Below are 23,584 nucleotides of genomic sequence, written 5' to 3'. Positions count from 1 at the left end.
CCCTCGGTCCCAGGGAGAGCTGAGTCAGGGGCTGTGGCCACCCTCACCCCCCTCGAGGAGAGGAAATGGCCCTGGTGTTACCCAGCAAAGTCCCAAAGGCCAGGACTGTCCCCCCGTGCTCCAAAATCCCAGGGCAGGAGCTGGGGGCGGGCTGGGACCCCCAGCACCGATGCATTAAATGCTTCCCTGCGTGCCTCAGTTTCCCTTGGGGGGTGCTCTGGGGTTCAGCCCCCTCCAGCATTGCTTCCTTTGGAGCTTTTCAAAGCACTTTGAAACAAACACCAAGGTTTTCCAGGGAGGATTGAAGTGGGATCATCATTTCCTTGGGATGCTCAGGCAGAGCAGCCCCTTCCCCACCCAGGGTACCACCCTGTAACTGGGGCTGGGGTGTTTGTCCAGCAGAAAAGGGGATGTTAATGAGGGGGACAAAATGAGGGAAAATAATGAGGGGTAGGGGAAAAACATGTTCAGCCACCCCAAGTGATATCCAGGCTGATTTTTATGGTTCTCTGCCTCAATTCCCCACCTAATGTCAAAATAAGGATAAAACCACTCCAGAAGTGGGACCACAGCTGGCAGCACCCCACATTGTCCAGCCCCCTCCCAGCCTCTCAGATAAACCCTCCTGATCCCTGTGAGCCAGTCCCAGCATTTTTTGGGGGGGAGAAGCAGAGGGTGGAAACTCACAGGCACCGAATTCCTCTCTGCACATTTATTTTCACATACCTGAGGTTGCCCTCGGTGTAGCAGGAAAAGGGATCTGGGAACAGCAGGAATGTTCATGGCTGGATGGGGCAGGGGTTGTTGTTGGTGTTTTTCCTGTACAGATGTTTCTGACAGCCCATGGGTGACATGAGGGTGCTGGTGCCAGCCCCAGAGGTGCCTTTTCCTTTGGTCTCCCCTCTCCCACTGCTTTCCTGCCTTCTGCTTTCTTGGAGAGGAGGGAGAAGAGGCAGAAGAGCCGTGGGTGGCACTGATGGATCACTCTGGGGACAGAGTCCTGGCCCTGCACCCCAGTGCTGCAGCCCAGCCCCTGGGGTTTGGGGTGGTTTTGTGCACCCAGGGCTCTCTCCCAGCCCCAACCCCATCACTCCCCTCCAGTCTTCCCTTCCAGAGCAGCATCAGTCAAAGCAGCGTCCTGAAAAGCAGCATCCCTCCCTAAATCAGCATCCCACAGAGCAGCATCCTTCCCCAAAGCAGCATCCCTCCCCAAAACACCATCCCTCCTGGGCCAGCATGCTCCAAACCACCACCAGTTCCCAAACCATCACCCCTTCAGACCAGCACCCCTTCCCAAACCAGCACCTCTCCCAAAATCTGCATCCTGCCAAGCCAGCATCAATCCCAAACCACAATTCTCCAAATAAACAACCCTCTCTAAAACAGAACCTTCCAAATCCTTATCCCTCCCCAAATTAGCATTGCTCACAGAGCAGCATCCCTCTGAAACCAGCACCTCTCCCAAAATCCACATCACTCCCAAACCGAAACCTTCCCAAAATCTGCATCCTTCCCAAAATCACATCTCCTAAATGAACATCTGTCCCCAAACCCACATCCCTCCCCAGACTGCATCTTCCAAACCCCCATCCCTCCCCAAACCGGCTCCTTCTGAAGGAGCACCTCTCCCTGAACCTCTCCCAGCCCATCCAGGGCCCCTCCCAAGCCCATCCCAGGGCCGGCCCGTGCCCCCTGGAGCAGCCAAGGGTGGGATTCACCAGCCCCGAGTGCTGCTGCACTGAATCATCTCAATTACAGATTTGCTTGGATGCGATTTGGGAAAAAGAAAAAAAAAAAAAAAAAGACAGGGATTTAAAAAAAAAAAGGAAAAACAACAAAAAACCCAACCCACCCCTCTTCTTCCTCCTCCTCCTCCCCTGGGAAGGGGTGATGGCAGCATAAATAGCAGCTCTCTCAGCACGGGGCCAGAAGCAGCTGGAGCAGCTTCCCCTGGCACGGCCGCGGGCACCCTGCACCATGGCAGAGCCTTCGCTGCCCCTCTCCTTCCTCTGCCTCCTCGCCTTGTCCTCCGCCTGCTACATCCAGAACTGCCCCCGGGGCGGGAAGCGGGCGCTGGCCGACACAGCTCTGCGACAGGTACGGGATGGGCGCTCGGGGACACGGGATGGAGCTCCGGGAGGGACCGGGGGGCTCTGGGGGTGCAGAAGCTCCCTGTCACCTCTGGGCATTGCTGGCTGTGCCACGCTCCCGGAGCAGTGGCGTTTTCGGGGTGGCTGGGAACACATGACGGGGCAGTGGCAGAGGAGTGACAGCTCCAAAGTGCTGCTGGCACCTGGAGAAGAGGCACAAGCTTGACCACAGCAGAGCGCCCTGCTGGGTTGGGGGGGGAGCAGGACAGGACAGAGCACGGGGAGGGACAGGGAGGTCAGGGGGACACCCCAAAGCGGGGACACAAAGTCACCACTGCTGGTGGCAGTGACCATTGCTGGTGGCAGCGTGGCACCTCCAGGAGCTGGAAGAGGAGCTGGTGGGGAGCTGCTTTCTATACTCAGAGACAGGGGGGCTCTGGGGGTGTAGAAACTCCCTGTCACCTCTGGGCACCGCTGGCTGTGCCACGCTCCCGGGAGCAGTGGCTGTTTTGGGGTGGCTGGGGACACATGACAGGGCAGTGGTGGAGGAGTGACAGCTCCAAAGTGCTGTTGGCACCTGGAGAAGAGTCTCAACAGAGCGTCCTGCTGGGCTGGGGAGAGCAGGAGAGGACAGAGCACAGAGGGGGGACAGAGAGGTCAGGGGGACACCCTAAAGCAGGGACACAAGGTCACCGTTGCTGGTGGCAGTGACCATTGCTGGTGGCAGCGTGGCACGTCCAAGAGCTGTAAGAGGAGCTGGTGGGGAGCTGCTCTCTGTACCCAAGGGTGCATTCTCGTGGGGGTTTCTAATACAAGGGGGTGCACGAAGGGTTTGTTCGGGGTGCGGGCACTGAGGCAGCTCCTTCCCGCAGTGCCTGCCCTGCGGTCCCGGCAACAGAGGCAACTGCTTCGGGCCCGGCATCTGCTGCGGAGCGGAGCTGGGCTGCTACCTGGGCACGGCGGAGACGCGGCGCTGCGCCCAGGAGGATTCGCTGCCCTCGCCCTGCCAGCCCGGCGGGCAGCCCTGCGGCGCCGGGGGCCGCTGCGCCGCGCCCGGCATCTGCTGCACCGCCGGTAACCGGGCACGGAGCCAGCCGGGTGGGTGGGTGGGTGGGTGGGGAGCCTGGCGGGATGGGAAGGGGGAGAGCCCTGAAGGTAACGCTTCTCTGGTGGTGTGGTTGAGTTTTAGGGAGGGGAAGGTGAGGTGTGGAGGGGAAGAGGTGTTGGGGGTGTTCGGAGGTAATTTGGGGATGGGTGGATTCAGGCTGGCTGTAAGGAAGGAATTCCTCCCTGGGAGGGTGGGCAGGGCCTGGCACAGGGTGCCCCGAGAAGCTGTGGCTGCCCCTGGATCCCTGGAAGTGTCCAAGTCCAGGCTGGACAGGGCTTGGAACACCCTGGGATAGCGGAAGGTGTCCCTGCCCGTAACAGGCAGTGGCAGAAGATGTTCTTTGAAGGTCCCCTCCAACCCAAACCATTCTGACTCTAAAAGATTGGGCTCGCAGCTCCTTCCTGACCCACCATGAGCTTTTCCTGGCCAGCACCAGGAAAAGCTCATGGTGGGTCTCCCTGACGTGCCAGAAACCCCAGCCCCGCTCCCTGCTTAACGGGAGAAATAAACAGAAGCACGAACTGTGCTGGTCCCCAGGCTGCCACCAACCCCTTCCCCAGCCAAAAACACCCCCCTGATGATCCCAAATAACCCGTGCCATGGCCACGTTTTGCTTCCCGCGGCAGAGACGTGTGCCATGGACACCGGCTGCCTGGACGAGGGCAGCGAGGACGCTCAGGAGGCGGCGGAGGAGAAGAACCTGACGGTGCTGGATGGCTCGGCCGGAGATCTGCTCCTCAAGCTCATGCACTTGGCAAACCGGCAGCAGCAGCAGGGCAAGCACCCCCTGCTCTGAGCCGGGGCGTGGGGAGTCCCCCCTGCCCTGACAGACCCCCCCAGCTCGGCTCTGTACATAGCAGACCCAATAAAAGCCCTCGTGCACTGTGGTGGCCTCGTCCCGGGCACTGGGGGTGGCTCCTGGGGAATCCAGGGGATCTGTTCGGGGCTCAGGATGGAGGTGGTGGGGGATCTTCTGTCCCCAAATCCAGGGGATCTGGCTGGGGCTCAGGATGGAGGTGGTGGGGGGTCTTCTGTCCCCAAATCCCCACAGAGTGCAGTTGGTTGGGCTGGGCTGGGTGCAGGATTTGGCTCTGTCCGTTTAGCTCCTATGGGAAGGAGCTCAGACAGAGCTGGAATTTGGGATCTGGCCATGGAGTCCCACCCAGCAGCATCTCCAGAGTCTACCCAGCCCCAGGGGACTGGGGACAGCTGGGATGTGCCACTGTCACCTTACCTCGTGGCCAAGCCCCTCTTTGGGGCAGATTCGGGGCCTCGCTGCCTTCAGCAATCAGCACAGCATCTACTAAAAATGATAAAGAGAAAGGAAAAGCTTTTTCCTTGGGGAAAGCATCCCAAATCCCTCAAGAGCAGAGAGGTTTGGGCTCCCAGCTCCAAAGACCCCTCCAGGGCTGGTCTCATCTTTCCCCATCCCCTCTGGCACCCACAGGGAAGATCAGTCCCTGTTATCCCACAGTCACCCCCAGAATTTGGGGTATCCCAACCCTCTCCCGGCTCTCTTACCCTGCAGGGTCCTTGCTCCGAGGTCTCTCCGGGCTGGGACTGGCCAGGACACAGGGGACAGCTCGTCCTTTATACGGTCCCTGAGGGAGGTGGCACCTCCCGGGAGGTGGAGCTCGCTGACACCGGCAGGATCCATCCTGCCCCCGGCAGCTCCCCGCGCCCCGCAGGGGATGCAGGATTGATCCAGGACCTGCTTCCCACAGCCAGCGTCTGATCCCAGCCCTGGGGAAGGGGGGCAACCCCAAATCACCCCAAAATCATTGGGAAAGGGGGGACACCAGCATGGCTGAGGGATTCCAAGCTGGGATGAGGGAATTGGGCTTTCAGCCCAGCTCTAGCACTCGGATTTTCCAAGATGCAGGATGTGAACCCCCAACATTCCTGCAGCACTGGGAATGGGTGGCTGAGCTGGGAATGCTCTGTCTGATGAACACCTCAAAATCTGGCAAAAATCCAGTCCCCAAAAAGCACCAGGGGCTGATAACTGGGGGTTTTCCCCACTTTTCTACCCGAGACACATCCTGCAGGGTCTGGGCACCCCTGGAGCAGCCACAGGAGCTCTGGGATGAGAATTCCCTCCCTCCACCCTGTGCAGCAGCCGGAGCTGAGCTGCTGGGCCAGCACACAGCAGGTGCTGAGCCCCATTTCCAAGCCATTACCATGGATCCCAGTGCCTGCCTTGTCCCCAAGGACTGGCACTGACCCGGGCTGGGTGACAGGGACCTGGCTGCCCTCGTGGCAGCCTCTCTAAGTGGTGGATTTTGAAGCAAGCCAGGGGGACAGGAAAAGGTCATGGCTGTCCGGCTCTGGGCTGCCTAATTCCCAATTAAGGCAGTGCAGGGTAGTGATCTCAGTGGACGTCAAATTTTGTCCTCAGTAAGGAAATTTATTCAAGCTGGGAAGCTCCTAATTGGGATAAGGAAGGCAAGGGGCTGGGGTGAGCAGGATCTTGGGTGGTTGCGTCAGCCCTCGGCCTCATCCTCAGCTCTGCTTCTCAGGGAGGAAGAGGGGGGCTTTGTCTGCTGGTGCTGGGGCTCAGGACACCACACTGAATCCCTGTGTGCAGCTCCAAGGAGAAGCAGTGGGGAAATTTGGGATTTCAGGCCTTTGCCCCAGAGGTGTGGTGTTCTCAGGTGGCTTTGGAGCTGTTGGATGAAGGTGGGTGGGGATGGGCAGGTGTCATTGTTATCCCAGAGAGGGATGAGCCCAGTGCTGAGCATCCCCCAAAGGCCAGGGCCAACAGGGACATTCCCATGGCTGATCCCAGAGGATATGGGGTTGCTTCCTCCCAACCAAAGGGATTTGAAGCCAAGGGAAACACACACCCTTCTCACCCCACTCCTGGGTGGACACATCCCACCTGCAGCAGCCTTTCTTCATCCCTGCCTTCTCCATGACAGAGGGATTCCCAGTGGGACACACCACAGCTCAGCAGCCCAAAGGGGCTGCCAGACAAGGGCCCCGAGCCCAGACTCCATCTACAACCTCCACACGTCCATCCAGCTCCGTCCACAACCTCCACACGTCCATCCAGCTCCGTCCACAACCTCCACACGTCCATCCAGCTCCGTCCACAACCTCCACACGTTCCTCCAGCTCTGTCCACAACCTCCACACGTCCATCCAGCTCCGTCCACAACCTCCACACGTCCATCCAGCTCCATCCACAACCTCCACATGTCCATCCAGCTCCGTCCACAACCTCCACACGTCCATCCAGCTCCATCCACAACCTCCACATGTTCCTCCAGCTCTGTCCACAACCTCCACACGTCCATCCAGCCCCATCTACAACCTCCACACGTCCATCCAGCCCCATCCACAACTTCCACACGTCCATCCAGCCCCATCCACAACCTCCACACGTCCATCCAGCTCCATCAACAACCCCCACATGTCCATCCAGCTCCATCCACAAACTCCACAGGTTCCTCCAGCTCCATCCACAAATTCCTCACATCCATCCAGCTCCATCAACAATCTCCACATATCCATCCAGCTCCATCCACAAACTCCACAGGTTCCTCCAGCTCCATCCACAAATTCCACACATCCATCCAGCTGCATCCACAACCTCCACACGTCCCTGCCAGACTCATCACTGAGGAGAAAACCAGCACCTTGTCCTTGACCTCACGTCCTCGACCTCCAGCTATTAGCCGAGCCCTCGCTGTGGGAAGCAATGCCTTGTGGTTTTTAAGGAACACGGGTGACGCCGGTGCCAGAATCCCTAAGCAGGAGCCAGGACTATAAATACAGGGCCAGCTGTTGGGATGAGCAGCCAAAAATCCCCCCAGTCCCACTACCATGTCCTGCAAGGCTCTGGCCCTCTGCCTCCTGGGGCTCCTGACTCTCTCCTCCGCTTGCTACATCCAGAACTGCCCCATCGGGGGCAAACGAGCTGTGCTGGACATGGACATCAGGAAGGTAAGTCCTGGGGGGGCTTGGAGCACTCCCAACCCCATCCTGCCCTTCTCCCAACCTTCTTCCCCCCCATTCCCCGAGCAGTGCCTGCCCTGCGGTCCCCGGAACAAGGGCCACTGCTTCGGGCCCAACATCTGCTGCGGGGAGGAGCTGGGCTGCTACATCGGCACCTCGGAGGCGCTGCGCTGCCAGGAGGAAAACTTCCTGCCCACCCCCTGCGAGTCGGGACGCAAACCCTGCGGCTCCGGAGGGAGCTGCGCCGCTCCCGGCATCTGCTGCAGCACCGGTGAGGGTGGCACGGCATCCCGGGATTCCGGTTCCGAGCCCTCGCACAGCCGGGAGGGAATTCAGGGTTCTACAGAATAGTGGGAGAGGGAAGGATGCCCAAGGGATTGTTTGTCTCATCCGTGTGTCCATCCATTGCCCCGACAGCCAGAGCACGCTCCAGGACCTGTCCAGACCCCAGGGAAGGGATGAGAGCGGGAGGGTTTGGGGCAGAGGGAAGCAGACAGCAAACAAATTTTAGGGGCTGAGCAAGCGCAGGAGCCATGTCCCCTCCTGCTCTCATTAGTTTTTCCAAAAATCTCACCCTCCTTCCTAAATTAAACTACCGGGGATCCTGCTGAAAATCCTGAAAGGCATCAGAGAATGGAGTGAGCAAGAGCTCATTAAACCCAGTGCTGGGGGGGTCTCTGGATGTTTGGGGGCTCCTGGGGGCTGTTTTGGGGGTTCCTGGGGGCTGTTTCAGGGATCTCTGGGAGCTGGTTCAGAGGGTCCCTGGGGGCTGTTTCAGAGATCTCTAGGGCCCGTTTTGGGGGGTCGCTGGGGTCTGGTGGGTGCTGCCTGGTTTCATACCACACTCCCCCCTGTCTCCCCTCAGAGGGCTGTGGCACTGACTCATCCTGTGACCAGGAGCTGCTGTTCGTGTAGCCCAGCCGGGAGAGAACCTGCAGCATCCCGCATCCATCGCTGTCCCAGCCCCACCCTGGGCTGTGACTCAGACTGAAGTGATGAGCTTAATTAGAAATAAAACTTGGACAGAAAAACAACCCAGACACAAGTGTGTGAGTTTTGTGTGCTCGCCTGGTTGAGGTGCAGGCTCGGGAGAAAATATTTTTAGGGAAAAGTGGAGGTAAAAAGTGAGGGTTTCAGGTCAATGAACTGAGGGAGGGAGGGAAGGAGGAAGAGGGACCTGCAGACCATGGCTGAACCATAGCAAACTCCAGGCTCAACACTGGGCAGCCCAAAACCAGAAGTTTTAGGACAAAGCTGATAGCCTGCAAGACCCCAACAACCTAGAACACCAAAGCCATTACAATTTTATCTATACCTTCAGTGGTGATGAATAAATTAAGCCTAAAGGGAGGAATAAGGACACAGCAGAAATCCTGGATCATTCAAACACATTTTCTTATTCAGCCACACCAAGGGATGTGCAAAGGAAGGTCTGAAGTGTGAAATCAGGATTACAATTAATTCCTTCCCCCAACAACAAAAAAGGGAAGGTCAGTGTTTCCTACAAATTCATTCAGCCCTTCTTTGCTTTTGGAAGCATCCAGAGGAGCTGACAGCGAGGAGCTGAGCCAGGCTCTGCCTCGGGACTGCTCCTGCTCCTCCCCACATGCTGTGTGTGAAGGCAGCAGGGATCCAAACACGTGGGAGGTGGGATCACAGGCACAGCAACAGGGCTGAGCCAGGCTGCTGGAGCCTCCAAGTTTCCCCTCACCCCCTTTCCCGCAGGCGTTAACCCTTTGGAGGCAGCACAGCCAGACCCCTTCTCCACCACTTCTGTGGCCAATTTATACATTCCAAGGAAGGATCTGTGTGTTCTGGGGGGGCTCTGGACACAAGGCAGGCCAGGAGCCCCCTGCCAGGGCTGCTATGAGAGCACGGTGCGCTTGACGATGCGCCCGTCCTTGTCGATGGCGAAGTTGTAGTTCCGGGGGTTGTCCAGGCACTCCTCGATCCGAGCCTCCAGGTTCTCGGGGGTGATGAAGTTTTTGGCTTCCTCCTGAAGCAAAGGACAAGGATTGTCCCACCCAGGATTATCCCAGCCTGTTCCCAAGAGCTCTGGCTCAAGCTCTCTCCCATCCACACGCTGTCAACACCCCTGGAAGGTGCTGATGCTCGTGTTCCCAGCTGCCAACTGAAAAATCTGTGGAAAACAAGCCCACGGCTCCCACATGGCTCCCTGGCAGGGAATTCTGGCAGCCTGCTTCCCAGGAGGCACCAGCTGCTCTTACCTGCAGCTGGAGAACCTCCTTCTCCTTCTCTTTCAGGAAAGCCTCCATTTTCCTGGCCTGTTTCTCTGCAATCTCTAACTTCCTCCTCTTCTGCTCCTCCTCTTCTTTCCTGAGTCTCTCCTCTCTGCCAGACAGAAAGGAAAATGTGATGGAGGAGGTGACACATCCACCCCCAGGAGAGCAGGAGGCTGCCCAGAGCACCTTGACTTGGCCCTCAGCAGCAAAAGGCACAGGAACCACGACAGCTGCACAGGCAGATTTATTTTAAAAGGTCAGGATTTCCCAGAATCAATTAGGGTGGAAAAGGATGTGTCCTCTTGTCCTCTGCTCCCAGGCTACTAGGAAGCAGATCCTGACCCATCCTGGCTGCATCCTCCTGTCAGGGAGTTGTGGAGAGTGACAAGGTCTCCCTTGAGCCTCCTTTTACCCAGGCTGAGCCCTCCCAGCTGCTCCTACTGGGACTTTGACTTCCAGACCCTTCCCCAGCTTTGCTGTCTTTCCCTGGACACACTCCAGCATCTCAACATCCTTCCTAAACTGGGGGGCCCAGAACTGGACACAGCACTCTAGGTGTGGCCTCACCAGCGCTGAGCACAGAGGAAGAATCCCTTCCCTGCTCCTGCTGGCCACACCATTCCTGATCCAGGCCAGGAGCCATTGGCCTTCTTGGCCACCTGGGCACACTGTGGCCTCATGTCCAGCCTGCTGTCCATCAGTCCCTTTCTGGGGCTGGGACAGCTGGGACAGCAGGTCCCTTTCTCCCTAGCTGCTGTCCAGGCACTCTGTCCCCAGCCTGTAGCACTGCAGGGATTGCTGTGGCCAAAGTGGAGCACCCCACACTTGGTCTCGTTAACCCTTATCTCCTTGGATCCAGCCTGTGCAGAGCCCTCCTGCCCTGCAGCACACCCACACTCACACCCAGCTCAGTGCCATCTGCAAATCTGCTGGTGGTGAACCCAATCTCCCCATGGAGATCATCAGCAAAGACAGGGCTGGGCCCAGGCCTGACCCCTGGGGACAGCTCTGCTGACTGAGTGTGACCATTCCCCACTGGGCCCAGCCCTGAACCAGTTCCTAACCCAGCCCAGAGTGACCCTACCCAAGCTTCTCAGTAAATGTTAGCCCAGACTCTAAGTGGGCCCAGTTCTGCCTGAGCAGAAGCCAAAGCCGGCAGGGCAGTGCCCCCCACGCCCTGCAGGGGCCGTGCTGACCTGCGGGCCCTCTGCCGGGCGTTCTCCTCCTCGTTCCAGGCCATCAGCCGCCGGTGCTCCTCCAGCTCCTCCACCGAGCCCTCGGCAGCCAGGCGCTCCTCCCGCTTCCTCTGCAGCACCTCGGCTCTGAACTCCGCCCTGCAGGGGGAGGGGAGGGCACTGAGCTCCTCAGGGGCTGGCAGCACAGCGGGTTCTCCCCGGACAGCCCCACAGCAGAGCCACCCCAGCACCCTGCCCCACAGTGCTCCCACCCCGACCCTGACCTGCCCCTCAGTGCTCCCAGTGCCACCACCCTGCCCCTGCCCTGCCCCTCAGTGCTCCCAGTGCCACCACCCTGCCCCTGCCCCTCAGTGCTCCCGGTGCCACCATCCTCACTCTTCCCTGCCCCTCATCAGTCCAAACCCCACCACCCTTTCTCACCCCCCAGATCTCCCTGCTCCTGTTACAAAGTGCCCCACTGTCCCTCACAGCGGCCCCAAATGGCCACAAGCCCAACATCCCCTGCCTCCCAGCCCCACATCCAGGCTCCCACCGCACAGCCAGCCCCACAACCCTCTCTTGTTCCCCAGCAATTCATTCAGCCTCCAACTCCATCCCCAGAGACACAGCCACCCGCAACCTTCCCCTGCCCCACAGCCAGTCCCTTTCTCAAACCCACAATCACCCCAACCCCACAGCCAGCCCCAGCCCAGCCCATGTCCGACCTTCTCCTGTCCCACAGCCGCCCCCTGCCTCCAGCCCCCAAGGCCCCGATCTCCACAGCCACAGCCCAACCCTGACGCGTCCCACAGCCCCATCCCCGTCCCCGGTACCGGAGGGCGCTGAGCACCAGCCGGTGCTGCCGGTACCGCTCCAGCACCACCAGCAGCTCCTCGGGGTCCACGGGCGGCGGCAGCTTCACCCGGCCCGCCTTGGACTTGGCGGGGGGGTCATGCCGGGTCTTGCGGCCCCGCGTCGGCACCACCAGCGGGGCCAAGGGGGCGCAGAGCCCCGGGAAGGGGCCGGGATCCAACGCGGCCGCCAGGCCCGGGAGCGGGACAGACCCCGGGCGGCAGCGGCTCAGCGCCCGCAGCATGGCGGCGCCCGAGTGACGGCACGGCGCGGAGCGTGACGTCACACTCCGCGCGCGCGGCGCTACGGGAAGGGAGGGTAGCGGGGTGTGATGGGAAATGGAGTTCGGGAGGGGAGCGGGACAGGGGCAGGGACAGCCGTGGGGCAGGGACAGCCGTGGGACAGGGACAGCCAGGGGAAAAGGGCACCGGCGGGGCAGAGACAGCCTACGCGGGACAGGGACAGCCAGGGGACACGGACACCGGCGGGGCAGGGACACCCATGGGACAGGGACACCGTGGGGCAGGGATATCCTACACGGGACAGGGACAGCCGTGGGACACGCGGACACCGGCGGGGATAGGGACACTCTACAAGGGATAGGGACAGCCAGGGGACACGGACATTCGTGGTGCAGGGACACCCTACACGGGACAGGTACAGCCGTGTGACACGGGCACCTACGGGACAGGACCAGCCCCAGGGGACAGGGACAGCCCCAGGGGACAGGGACACCGCCACAGGAAGGGGACACAGATCCCCCGTCGGACACGGAGCGGAACCCTAAGGGACAGGGAATCCCCCAGGGAACAGCCGCCCAGGGGACAGCGACAGCCCCACGGGACAGGGCACCCCAAAATGGGACACCCGTCCCCACGGGACACGAATTCCCCACCCAAGGATCCCAAAGGATGCGACACCTGCCACCCACGGGACACGGCATCCCTCTGGGGACACAAACCCCGCCCGCCACACGGGACCGCAGCCCCAAGGGACACCGCTGTCCCCATTGTCCCCATGCCCCACCCCCACGCGAGCCCCCTCCATCACCATCACTGCGCACAAATCCCCCCCAGCCCCTTTATTCCCCGCGGGGGGGTCCCGGGTCACTCCCGCGGGGGTCGGTGGCTCCGGTCAGGGGCGCAGCGCCGGGGGCTGCGGGAGAGGGGCGGGGGGATAGGTCAGTCCCGGCCCCGGGGACCCCCCAGCACCCCCAGGATGGGTCAGACCCGGTCCCGGGGACCTCCAGGAGGAGTCAGACCGGTCCCAGGGACCGCCCAGGACCCCCAGGATGGGTCAGACCCAATCCCGGGGACCCCCCCAGGACCCCCCAGCCCCGTTCCCGCTCACCGGCAGCGGCTCCTCCCGCCGGGGGGGACACGGGAGGAGACGGCAGGGCCCCAAAGGGGACAGGACCTGAGGGAGGGGGGAAGAAAGGGGGGACACCCGTGGGGGAAAAGCAGCAGGGATGGGGGAATCACCCCGCGGGTGGGGGGAATTCCAGGGTGAATCAAGTGCCGGGGATTCGGGGAGGAAGGGAAATCGGTGGGGAAGATAATCACGGGAAAAGGGGATGATCTGGGGGGGGATCATCCAGGGAGGGGGATAAACTGGGGGGGGATAAATCCAGATCATTCAGGGAGGAGGATAAACTGGGGGGAGGGTGTTTATAGCCCGTGAGGGTGATAAATCCGGATAATTTAGGGAGGGGGATAACCCGGTGTGATAAACCTGGATAATTCAGGGAGGGGGATAACCTGAGGGGTTGATAAACCCAGATAATTCAAGGAGGGGGATAAACTGGGGGATTTTAGTCCGTGGGGGTGATAAACCCGGATAATTCAGAGAGAGGGATAACCTGAAGGGATTTATTGCCCGTGGGGGTGATAAACCCGCAGTGGGGTTTAACCTGGGGCAGAGATAAATCCAAGAATTCAGCGGGGGGATAATCGTGGGACACGGACATAATTGCGAGGGGACATAATCCAGGGAGGATAATTTGGGGCAGTGTAACTCGGGCGGGGATAATCCAGAGGGATTACAACCCCAGGAGCAGGGTGGGGGGGACACAAACCCTGGGCAGGGGGACACAGCCGGGGTGGGCATCACCCCGGCAGGGACGGGAATGACCCGGAGGGGGGTGACCAGCGGGGGACACCCTACCTGGAGGTTGGCGGGGGTCCGGAGGTCCCGCTTGCCCCCCGGGTACCAGCCGTGGGACCAGTGCTGGCCGCGGCCGCGGGGCAGGGCGCAGCTCAGCAGCAGCAGCGCCAGCAGCAGCAGCGACCCGCGGGGTGCCATGGCCGGGGGGCTGCGGGGACACAGGAGGCACTGTCCCACCGGCATTCGCTCCGGGGACACCTCCGGGGGACTGCGGGAGGGTTGAGCAGCCGTGCGTGCTGCCAGGAGGTGGTTTGGGTTCGGTAGAAGCCCAGGGGTTGAATGAGGGGGATGGGGATGCAGAGGGTGTGAGCACCCACAGGTGGGTTTGGGATGGAGATCCAGAGGGGATGAGCACCCATGGGTGGGTTTGGGATGGAGATCCAGAGGGGGTGAGCACCCACAGGTGGGTTTGGGATGGAGATGCAGTGGGGATGAGCACCCATGGGTGGGTTTGGGATGCGGATCCAGAGGGGATGAGCACCCATGGGTGGGTTTGGGATGGAGATCCAGAGGGGATGAGCACCCATGGGTGGGTTTGGGATGGGGATCCAGAGGGGATGAGCACCCATGGGTGGGTTTGGGATGCGGATCCAGAGGGGATGAGCACCCATGGGTGGGTTTGGGATGGAGATCCAGAGGGGGTGAGCACCCACAGGTGGGTTTGGGATGGAGATCCAGAGGGGATGAGCACCCACAGGTGGGTTTGGGATGGAGATCCAGAGGGGATGAGCACCCATGGGTGGGTTTGGGATGCGGATCTAGAGGGAGTGAGCACCCATGGGTGGTGCTGGGGTGGGTTTGGGATGCAGATGCTGGAGGGAATGACCCAGCATCACTTTGGGGTGGGTTTGGGATGGAGATACAGAGAGGGTGAGCACCTCTGGGTGCCCTGCGGGGCTGCAGAAGCCGGAGTGGCTCAGCACCCCGGGGTGCTGCTGGGGTTTGGATCCAGCATGGACACTCCCCCCACCCACCCCAGACCCCATTTAGGGTCTGATTTGGGGCAAGCAGGACCCCCCCAACCCGGGGCCCGTGCCTTGCCGTGGCCGGGGCAGCCTCACCTGGTCGGGGCCGGTGGTGCCGGTGGTGGCAGTGGACGGCGGTGGCCGGAGGTGGTGGCGGTGGCCGGAGGTGCCGGTGGCCGGCAGGGCAGGCACCGCTATTTGAAGGGCTCGGTGACAGTGACGTCGGCCTGGCCACCGTTCCCACGGGGGACCGGGACCTCGCTGATGGCATCGGCCTCCCTGTGCCAGTGCCCGGTGCCTCCTTCATCCCAGATCCCCCTGGCACCACAGAACAGCACCCTGAGACCCCTTTTTGGGGATTCTGCCCTGGGGACCCCCCAGAAGGGGCTCATTTCCCATTTCCTGGCAGCTGGGGAAGGGATGGATCCAGATGGTCCCTCTGCAGCTCCAGGGATGCTCTTGTTGAAAGGAGGGGAGCAAATTCCCCATGCCTCAGTTTCCCTGCCCCACCCCAGCCCCCATTTCCTGGGTTCTCCCCCCAAAGTGGGGCTGGATGCTGGCAGTGGAGCCCACAGCTCCCAGCCCAGGGGATGGGGCAGAGTTTGGGAAGGGGATTTAGGCAGGATCTGGCCCTGGATTATCTCCAGCAGCTGCTCATCTCTCTGATATTTGCAGTTGGATGCAGGATGGGGCCAGGGCAGATGCTGTGACAAAAGTTCAAGGCAGCTCCTGGCACCCCAAAATTTCCCCAAACCCCCTGAGATCCTGGGAATGAAGGAAAAAAAGGGAAATGGAGAGACTTTTTGGGGTGGTCCATGTTCCTGGGTGGAGTATCTGTGGGGACAAATGAAGCCCTCCTGTTCAAGGAGGGTCCCCATTTCTTCGGGGTCACCACATTTAGTTCTGAGTGTGACTGACAGCCTTGGCCCAAAGCCCCCAAAATTCAGGAGCTGGAATTAGCAATGGGGTGATGCTGGGGTTCATGAAGGGTACCAGGTGATGGAGTGGGGATGATGGCAGCAGCAAAGCAACTTTTAGGGGTGTTTTGTGTGGCTGAGGGTGCCCCCTTGCCTGTGTGCCTCCACTGAATCCTCCTGTGAATCCTGCCTGGCTGGAAAAAGCTGAAAAAACTTGGATACTCTGACTCCTAGGCTGTTTTTACCCAGAATTTCCTAGATTTCAACCCCATATCCTGAGCCTAGAACATCCCTGTCAATATTTGTGGGTCCTGACACCCTCCCCCTGCTCCCCAGCACTGTTTGGGGCGTCCAGAGAAATCCCTGGAGTGAAACCTCTGCTCCAAACCAGTTCTCCCAGTGCCCCCATTAAGCTGGGCATGGTGCCCCTGACTGCAGGAGGAACATGGAAGGTGTTTCCTCAGGCACTGCTTCATAAGAAATAAAATAATAAAATCAACCATATTAACCTGTTTTTTTCCTAATGTTCAAGTGCTGCACCTCTGCTCCTCAGGATATTTCTTGAGCCTTTGGATGCTTCTTGAAAGAGAGCAGGCCTGGAGTGGGGATTTGGGAAAAATCCTGCCCTGGGAGGGGGGTGAGACCCTGGCACAGGGTGCCCTGGAAGTGTCCAAGGTCAGGCTGGAAGAGGTTTGGAGAGATCTGGGATAGTGGACAGTGTCCATGCCATGGCAGGGGTGGGATTGGATATTCTACGAGATCCCTTGCACCCCAAACCATTCCCTCATTCTGTGATCTCTCAGGGTGCCAGGAAAAATGATCTGACACCTCCTCCAGCAGCTGGGGCTGGAGCTCACCTGGTGCAAGAGCACCAGCAGGGATGGCAGTGACCACCCTCAGCTCAGGGCCACAGGACCAGCTCCAAATAAACAGACCTTTCCTTCAGGGAGCAAAAATCCTTTTGTTTTCCTGGGCTTTGCTTTTTTGGGGTTGAAATCCCAACATTTGGGTGCTGCTGTGTGGCAATTACAGTTTCCAAACCAGCAGTATATGGTGGCCTGACCCTGAGGGAGGAAAGTTTTTAGCTTTTGGTACAAAAATGAGGGTATTTATATATAAACACACACACAGAATCAGCTTTTTTTTTTTTTTTTCTTTCTCCTTATTTTTTTTTAAGAGCTGACCAGCAGAAAAATGTGAAACCATTTCCCTGCAGGTTTGGAAAAGCTTGTGCTGGTGGGGTTGTGGTGGTGGAGGGGGGGGTTGAGTTTTGTTTCAGATGAGATCCAGGATATTTTTCTTTCCTTTTTTTTTTTTCTTTTTTTAAAAAGGCTTTACTCCCTCAAGAAAAAAAAAAAAAAAAAAGATTTACAAACAAAATAAAAGCCTGTATCAACTCTCCAGAAGAGAGATGGTATGACAATATTAATCCAAACATCAAGCTATTTAATTCCCCAATAAAACATTGGAAAAAAAGGAGCCAACAGTATCTGCACTAACACTTTGCTACATATAAAATCTCCAGCTAATATGAAGCTTATGGTACCAACCTCTAAAACAGTTAAGATATATACACATAGGTTTTGTTTTTTTTGTTTTGTTTGGGGAGGGTATATTAACAAACAGAATATTACAAAATATTAAAGAAGGCAACTCTTCTGTCATTTGTTTTTGGGAGGGTGGGTGTGGATTTTTTGTTCCTGTTTTTCTTCACTTGAAGTTGGCGTAGTCTGAGAAGGCGTCGATGTATTCCTGCACCACCTTGTAGCAGAATTCGTACTGTTCCTGTGGCATGTGGGAGAGAACAGGGTCACAGCAGGGAAATCCACACCTGAGACAGCACCTCATGCTTGGGCAGGTGTCCAGAGCGGGTCCCACCTCCTTGTGACCCCCAAGCCCTTCCTGGGGTACTCATGGCAAAAGAAATTCTGCTTTCCCCTTCCCTCTCTGAGGTTCTGTTTGGATCCCAAGAGACTTTTCTCTAAAACCCTGAGCAAACCCCTCTTGCAAGAGCTCACCCAGCCCCACCTGCTCCAGCCCTACCAATGGGCAGGGTTCCATAGCTCCTCCAGGACACTTTTCCAGGAGTTTCAGCTCATTAATGTATGGACTGTGGCTGAGGATGTCCCCAAGGAGGTTCCTACAACTTCTGTCAGTGCTTAAAAGGCACTTGATGCCTTAACAAGGGGAAGGGGAGACAGCTCCTGGCCCACCCTCACAGAATCATGGATCCTGGAATGGTTTGGGTTGGATGGAACCTTGAGGATGACCTTGCTCCAACCCCCTGCCTTGGGCAGGGACACCTTCCACCATCCCAGGCTGCTCCAAGCCCTGTCCAGCCTGGCCCTGGACACTTCCAGGGATGATGAACCCACATCTCCCCTCACTCCCTCTTTCATGGAGAGCCAAAACCTTGCACCAAAGAGGTTTTTGCTCAACACTGAGCCGCCAGCCCAACCTTGCTGAGGATCTGGCAGGGGCAGGAGGCACCTACCAGTGTCTGCACCATGTGTGGCCTCTGTAGTCTTAAACTCTTGACTGTCTGAAAGACATCGAGGATGGCCTCTGCCTTCACCCTCTCCAGGACAGTGCTCAGCGCACAGAAGGTGCCCGTTCTTCCTGCTCCAGCACTGGGAAAGAGAAACCAGGAGCTGAGGGAAAACCCCTGCTGGCTTTGCCCAGAGGACAATCCACCTGGCAAGCTCTGGAGAACTCAGGAGCCAGTCCTGCCCCAGTGTCACTGTCATATTTTCTGGAAAAATCCCTTTGCCCAGCATTTCTCTCCTGGGAAGCTGAGAAGCCTCAGAGAAAAAGGAAAACAATTCTTATCTCATTTGCTTCTCCTGTGTTTTGCTGCTTTGGAATGTGGTTGGAGATTGTTTATCCAACAGGTGCATGTTTGATTGGTTTAATGTGAATTGTTTTTGCTTAATGACCAATCACAGCCAGATGTGTCAGGGCTCTGGAATGAGTCACAAGTTTTTCATTATTATCATTTTAGCCTTCTGTCTGTATCCTTTCTCTATTCTTTAGTATAGTTTAGCATTCTTTAATACAATATAGATAATAAAATAATAAATTAGCCTTCTAAGAACATGGAGTCAGATTCATCATTCCTCCCAACGATGGGGGACCCCGAAAATACCACACCCCAGCCCCTCCCATTTTACCCAGGACACAATTTGGGATTGTGACCACCTGCCAAGCTCCTGGTGGAGCAGATCCCTCAGAGGGGTGGCCCAGCTGCTCCAGCCAGGCTTTACCTGCAGTGCACAGTGATGGGGTGGTTGCCAGACTGCTGCTGCTGCTTCTGCACCGCTGCAATGATGTTGATCATCCCCTTCCCATCCCCGGGGATCCCAACCTCTGGCCAGCCATGGAAGTGAAACTGCCGGATCTGTCGGCTCTTGTTCTCCTGTGGGGAGGGCACAGCTCCAGGTCAGGCTGAGGGATCTGTACCCAGGAACCCAGGGGGGTTCAGGGCTTTGGGATAACAATCTCTGCTTGGGGAGAAGTGGCATTCCCAGGGCAAGGAGTAGGGCAAGTGTGGGGAATGGGGAGCAGGAGGGAGATAAGTTTTAGTATAGCATTCTTTATTATAATAGAATATAATGAAATAATAAATTAACCTTCTAAGAACATGGAGTCAGATTCATCATTTCCTTCCTGCCATAGGGGACCCAAAAATACCACAAGGATTTTTGGAAGAAGCAAGCAAAATCCTTGTAGGAAAGCTGCTGGTGGAGGAATGGCATTCCCAGGGCAAGGAGTAGGGCAAGTGTGGGGAATGGGAAGCAGGAGGGAGGCTTGGTGGTGAGGGCAGCAGGACAGGGACTCCCACGGATAAAATCCCTCTGGGACAATGGAGAGCTGATGGAGCTGAGGGAACACCAGCAGGGGCTCATGGCAGTGAAACCCAGGAGCACACAGAGGTCCCCAGGTGTCACTGACATATTTTCTGAAAAATCCTTTCGCTAGGATCTTTTCTCCTGAGAAGCTGGGAAGCTTCAGCTTCTCCATGTTTTGCTACTTTGGAATGTGATTTGGAGAATGTGAGTTGTTTTTAATTAATGGCCAATGACAGCCAGTGTTGGACTCTCTGACTCTGTTACCATTTATTACTCATTCCTTTCTAGCTTTCTGATGAAATCCTTTCTATTTCCTTAGTTTAGTTTTAGTATATAATTTTCTTTTAATATAATATATATCATAAAATAATAAATCAGCCTTCTGAAACACGGAGTCAAGATTCTCATCTCTTCCCTCATCCTGGGGACCCTCAAACACCACCAGACCCAGGGGGAGCAGCCAGGCTCTTACCCTGGTGTTGGTCACCAGCAGGTCCCTCACTGTGTAGCTCTCACACTCCTCCTCCTTCTTCAGCTCCACCGTGATGTCCCCGTAGGACACGGAGCCGTCGGACGGCCAGTACTGGGCACACTTCTCCTGAGGAGGCAGCACAGGAGTGTTGGGAAGGGTGAAAGTTTGACAAGGCAGTCTCACAGATATGTCTGCTTGGCAGAAAGGTTTTTGAATGTAGAGTTTGATGAAGGAATAGAGATGGAAGCAAGTTTTGATAGAGAAGAAAAGAATTGCTGAGCCAGTCTGACTGGATAACCAAGGAGCAAAGGGTGTGTGAGTTAGAGGGGTTTTTATGGCTCAGAGCAAAGGATAAACCCACCCCAAACAAGAAGATGTTTTTACCAAGCAGAAAGAGAGCACAGGCAAACAAGGCAGCAAATGTTAAAAGTAGAAAAAAGGGCTCAGAATTTTCCACTGCAAGAAAACTGAAAAACAACTTCTAGCTCAAACTGCAATGTACTGACTGTGAGTGATTGGGGAATGGTGACATGAATATGGTAATTACAGCAGTTATGATGGGCTATAGGTAACAGTTAAGGTATAGATTGGTTCTGGTGTGTGAAGATGCTCAGCAAAGAAAAGTCTAGAATGCACTGTAACCTAAACTCAGGGTCTGCAGGCCTGCCTGCAGCTGGAGCTGACAGTGTGGGCACAGCTCTGTCACCCACCACCCTGCACTGCTGGGACACCTTGGATGTAATAACTGCATTTTGGAGAGCCCCTGGAGTCCTGCATCTCTCATTCAGCTCTTACAAAAGAGGCCACAGGGTGAGTAACCCCTATTCTTCCATGGATTTGGACAGAAGAATCTCCTGGCAGCTGCCCAGCACCAGGTGGTGTTGAGCTTTACTGGATCATGCCAAACTGCACTTGCATAATCATTTAATGACTATGATAAATGATATGATTGTTAAATGTAACGATTGCTTGGTAACTGGATGTGATTATTGTTTAACTGTAACTGTGGAAACCCAGGGCACTGGGAATATTTCTCTGTCTGCTCTGGGGTGTCCTGACCTCCAGGGGAGCACTGACTTTGACCCTCATTCATGGAAAAAGATTCCTAGACCTCAAGATAGAATGGAATCCACAAAAGTGTGAAATAGATTATAGAGAGCTGTGTAGCTGTGTCACTGGGTGAGAAACGTAGGGTTTGGGATTTTTAGTGTGTTGTGGATGGAAGCAAGATGGAGGGCACAGGGTGTGTCCTGGGTTTCTTCTTCATCCTTCTTATTCCTTCTTCTCCATGGGTTTGGGTGGCATTTTGTAATTGGGCAGAAAAGTCCCCATTGTGGCTCTTTAGGATCAGTTATTGGGAAAGGAAAATAGGTGTCAGTTCTTAATTGGATAGTTTAGTCTTAAAAGCCCTTGTACCAAGAGATTGTTGGCCATTTTGTGCCTTCTAATGAAAGGCTGCTGAACTCACAGTAGAGAGACTGATTTACTGATAAGAAATAATAAACACCTGAGTCCCAACATGAATTACTGTCTCAGTGCCTTCAATCCAGACCCAGAAAAACTGATGACTGGGACCCCCCATAGTAACAAGAATCATGAGAAACCATGTTTGGGGGGTTTGATGGAGATTACAAGAATCCATGCTTGGATGAGATAAATGCATGCAATAGAACAATGTAAGTTTAATAATTAACATGCAGTTATATAATGATAAGGGTACAAAAACGTGTTCATCCTGAACCCATGCTGGAGTCAGATTTGGGTCTGTACCCCTGACACTCAGAGCTCTTCAATAAAAGCACCTGCATACAATCCTTCTGTGATTATGTGTTTCTGAATGCTAACAGTGGGATCCCACAGGCTTCACAAACTCCCAGAATCACAGACCGGTTTGGGCTGGAAGGCCCCTAAGGGTCATCCCATTCCAAACTCCTGCTGTTCATTCATTTCTTTATCTCCCTGGCGTTCAGTGCAGCTGATCCTGGGAGCTTACCTGGCCTCTCTCCTCCAGCTCTGTCAGCATCACTATGGAGCAGGATTTCCACTCCCAGATCATCCTCCAGAAGTCCTCTATCGTGTGCTGCAGCGGCCCTTGGCTGGCGATGTAGGAATCCTTCTGGCGATAGCCCTGGAATTTGGGAGCAGGGTCAGTGCACCAGCAGCAGGAACCTCTTGGACACGGCTGGCCCACCAAGCTCAGCTCCATTTTGGGAGGATCACATCCCCTACACACACCCATCTTTATCCATTTGGGTTTCCAGAACACCTAAGCAATATTGCAAGCTCTGAGTGCTGGAGCAGAGCTTTGCCTTAGCTCCAAGTACCCCAGGCATGTTTCTTATTGGGGATTAGTCACCATCATATTTTCTGGAAAAATCCCTTGCCCAGGATTTCTTCTCCTGGGAAGCTGAGAAGCCCCAGAGAAAAAGGAAAACAAGATTATCTCATTTGTTTCTCCTGTGTTTTGCTGCTTTGGAATGTGGTTGGAGATTGTTTATCCAACATGTGAATTGTTTAACTTAATGACCAATCACAGGCTGTGTTGGACTCTGAGGAGTCAGTCACCAGTTTTTATTATTATCTTGTTAAACCTTCTGTAAGTATCCATTCTCTATTCTTTAGTATAGTTTTAGTATAGCCTTCTTTGATACAATATAATATCATAAAATAATAAATTAGCCTTCAAGACCATGGAGTCAGATTCATCATTTCCTTCTTGCCATGGGGGACCCCAAAAAAACCACAGGGATTTTTGGAAGAAGCAAGCAAAACTAAACAGCACTAGATGATCCCTGAGGTCCCTTCTTACCCAGACCATTCTATGACCTATGAAAACCAGCGGAAGGCTGGATGACTCTGGCTCTTCCACAGCCACAAAGAGGTTTTGTTTCCAAACTCCTCTGACTCCCCTGTGCCCTCCCTGCAGACTGTGACTGCAGATGCTTCGTCATTTGGAGTTTGTCATTTAAGCAAAGTTCAGCAGAGGCAGGAAATTGAATCCTCAGCCCAAATTGCTTACGTGCCATGGAAGCTTTCTGATCTGGATGCACAACAAGGCAGCTGCTCCTGGCTGCTCCCACAGCCACAGCAGGCACCCAGCAAAGGAGATTTCAGGGAGCAATTAAATAGGGATGTTAGAACTGGGAATAAACTGGTTTTAGTTTAGTCACTGGGCAAACCCAGTGATTGCCTTTTTGGGGGAAAAAAAAGAGCCCTGTGTTATTAGGAGAGGAAAACAGAAATTGGGCTGGAAAAGAGCAAGGTCTGTGACTTGGCCAGCGCTGGCATCACTGCATGGAGATCAATACTCATCCGAGATGTCTCCCTGGAGTCCCCAGGATTGCTCAGGAGAGAAGGAAGTGCAATCACTTATCTCCTCCTCAGAGTGAGAACAGCACTTAACCTCCCTGCCTCTCTTCCTGCCACCACCCAGACAGGTGTAATGGGATTGACCTGGCCCCTCTCCAAGGTTTTGGGATCGTGTATTGCTCCCCAAGCTAATCTGGTGGATGTTTTCTGACCAAATGGCCAGTGCTGTGTTATTTCCATGGATACATGGATCCTTTCTCCACAGCCATCAGCAGAGCCCAGAGGGGCAGAAGCGAGCCCAGGATTTGGAGGCTCTGCTCAAGCTCCAGCTCTCCTCTCCCACAAGGAGCTGGATATATCTGGGGGTTTCTTGGAGAAAGAAACCAGCACCATCCAGTGCCACGAAGCAAAGTCACGTGGAGGGAGCTGTACAAAACCCATAAAAGGAATGTCTGGGATAAATTCTTCCCAAAGGAAGCAGC

The 23,584-nt window shown here is 56.0% G+C and overlaps 4 protein-coding genes across 7 annotated transcripts in view; 2 read left to right on the top strand and 2 right to left on the bottom strand.

Annotated features, from left to right (window-relative positions):
- Positions 1 to 1,816: 1,816 nt before the first annotated feature.
- LOC103823121 (vasotocin-neurophysin VT) lies at positions 1,817 to 4,032 on the top strand. The gene is made up of 3 exons (XM_030239275.2): positions 1,817 to 2,097; positions 2,963 to 3,164; positions 3,825 to 4,032. Exons 1-3 carry the CDS (start codon positions 1,978 to 1,980, stop codon positions 3,992 to 3,994), a joined length of 492 nt encoding a protein of 163 aa, XP_030095135.1. The 5' UTR covers positions 1,817 to 1,977; the 3' UTR covers positions 3,995 to 4,032.
- Positions 4,033 to 7,020: 2,988 nt separating this feature from the next.
- On the top strand, positions 7,021 to 8,629 carry LOC103823096 (neurophysin 1-like). Of its 2 annotated transcripts, XM_018923168.3 has the most exons (3): positions 7,021 to 7,146; positions 7,228 to 7,429; positions 8,024 to 8,629. In XM_018923168.3, the coding sequence occupies exons 1-3, from the start codon at positions 7,027 to 7,029 to the stop codon at positions 8,071 to 8,073; spliced, it is 372 nt and encodes a 123-aa protein (XP_018778713.2). In that variant the 5' UTR covers positions 7,021 to 7,026; the 3' UTR covers positions 8,074 to 8,629. The 2 variants fall into 2 exon arrangements, with proteins under 2 accessions (XP_018778713.2, XP_050830148.1); XM_050974191.1 differs by lacking the exon at positions 8,024 to 8,629 and having other exon boundaries at positions 7,228 to 7,511.
- On the bottom strand, positions 8,537 to 11,684 carry MRPS26 (mitochondrial ribosomal protein S26). The gene is made up of 4 exons (XM_050974188.1): positions 11,410 to 11,684; positions 10,598 to 10,735; positions 9,387 to 9,510; positions 8,537 to 9,154 (listed from the first exon to the last, which is right to left on the bottom strand). The coding sequence occupies exons 1-4, from the start codon at positions 11,670 to 11,672 to the stop codon at positions 9,023 to 9,025; spliced, it is 657 nt and encodes a 218-aa protein (XP_050830145.1). The 5' UTR covers positions 11,673 to 11,684; the 3' UTR covers positions 8,537 to 9,022.
- Positions 11,685 to 16,778: 5,094 nt separating this feature from the next.
- The window catches only part of PTPRA (protein tyrosine phosphatase receptor type A), a 520,615-nt gene continuing 513,809 nt past the window's right edge, over positions 16,779 to 23,584 (bottom strand). For all 3 annotated transcript variants that reach the window (XM_050974181.1, XM_050974180.1, XM_030239196.2), the window contains 5 exons: positions 21,787 to 21,921; positions 19,794 to 19,919; positions 18,737 to 18,888; positions 17,968 to 18,103; positions 16,779 to 17,258 (listed from right to left, as the gene is read on the bottom strand). In XM_050974181.1, coding sequence (XP_050830138.1) covers positions 17,184 to 17,258; positions 17,968 to 18,103; positions 18,737 to 18,888; positions 19,794 to 19,919; positions 21,787 to 21,921 — 624 coding nt within the window. In that variant the 3' untranslated portion in view covers positions 16,779 to 17,183. The remainder of the gene's footprint in view (positions 17,259 to 17,967; positions 18,104 to 18,736; positions 18,889 to 19,793; positions 19,920 to 21,786; positions 21,922 to 23,584) is intronic.

Source organism: Serinus canaria, chromosome 4 (assembly GCF_022539315.1).
Source record: "Serinus canaria isolate serCan28SL12 chromosome 4, serCan2020, whole genome shotgun sequence".
NCBI classification, from domain to species: domain Eukaryota; kingdom Metazoa; phylum Chordata; class Aves; order Passeriformes; family Fringillidae; genus Serinus; species Serinus canaria.
The sequence above is the reverse complement of the archived record's forward strand: the minus strand, read 5'-3'. Positions and strand labels throughout refer to the sequence as shown.

Coding starts and splice junctions, on each gene's coding strand:
- MRPS26 (XM_050974188.1), bottom strand. CDS start 11,672: ATGCTGCGGGCGCTGAGCCGCTGCCGCCCGGGGTCTGTCCCGCTCCCG. Junction 10,736..11,409: donor CTGGTGCTCAGCGCCCTCCG/GTACCGGGGACG, acceptor CTCCCCCTGCAG/GGCGGAGTTCAGAGCCGAGG. Junction 9,155..9,386: donor AGGAGGTTCTCCAGCTGCAG/GTAAGAGCAGCT, acceptor CCTTTGCTTCAG/GAGGAAGCCAAAAACTTCAT.
- LOC103823096 (XM_050974191.1), top strand. CDS start 7,027: ATGTCCTGCAAGGCTCTGGCCCTCTGCCTCCTGGGGCTCCTGACTCTC. Junction 7,147..7,227: donor TGGACATGGACATCAGGAAG/GTAAGTCCTGGG, acceptor TTCCCCGAGCAG/TGCCTGCCCTGCGGTCCCCG.
- LOC103823121 (XM_030239275.2), top strand. CDS start 1,978: ATGGCAGAGCCTTCGCTGCCCCTCTCCTTCCTCTGCCTCCTCGCCTTG. Junction 2,098..2,962: donor CCGACACAGCTCTGCGACAG/GTACGGGATGGG, acceptor TCCTTCCCGCAG/TGCCTGCCCTGCGGTCCCGG. Junction 3,165..3,824: donor CGGCATCTGCTGCACCGCCG/GTAACCGGGCAC, acceptor TTCCCGCGGCAG/AGACGTGTGCCATGGACACC.